Source organism: Pteropus alecto, unplaced genomic scaffold (assembly GCF_000325575.1).
Source record: "Pteropus alecto unplaced genomic scaffold, ASM32557v1 scaffold511, whole genome shotgun sequence".
Classification (NCBI taxonomy): domain Eukaryota; kingdom Metazoa; phylum Chordata; class Mammalia; order Chiroptera; family Pteropodidae; genus Pteropus; species Pteropus alecto.
Genome location: NW_006431911.1, coordinates 905,125 through 905,370, shown reverse-complemented (window position 1 = coordinate 905,370; position 246 = coordinate 905,125). Strand labels below are relative to the sequence as shown.

The 246-nt window shown below is 70.3% G+C and overlaps 1 protein-coding gene across 1 annotated transcript in view; it reads left to right on the top strand.

Annotated features, from left to right (window-relative positions):
- Positions 1-6: 6 nt before the first annotated feature.
- Positions 7-246, top strand: part of MSL3 (MSL complex subunit 3) — a 15,014-nt gene continuing 14,774 nt past the window's right edge. The window contains exon 1 of the mRNA XM_006906034.2: positions 7-156. Coding sequence (XP_006906096.1) covers positions 55-156 — 102 coding nt within the window. The 5' untranslated portion in view covers positions 7-54. The remainder of the gene's footprint in view (positions 157-246) is intronic.

The window sequence follows — 246 nt, the reverse complement described above, 5'->3', positions numbered from 1 at the left end:
CCACGGCGCGCGCCCCGCCCGCCCCGGAGCCTCGCCCTCCGCCACGATGAGCAAATGAGCGCGAGTGAGGGCATGAAATTTAAATTCCACTCAGGGGAGAAAGTGCTGTGCTTCGAGCCTGACCCCACCAAGGCGCGAGTGCTGTACGATGCCAAGGTGCCGCCGCGGAGGGACAGGGAGGAGGCGCGGGCCGGGGGCCCCCGGACGGGATGCGGATGCGGGTGCAGATGGCGGCGCGGAGCAGGG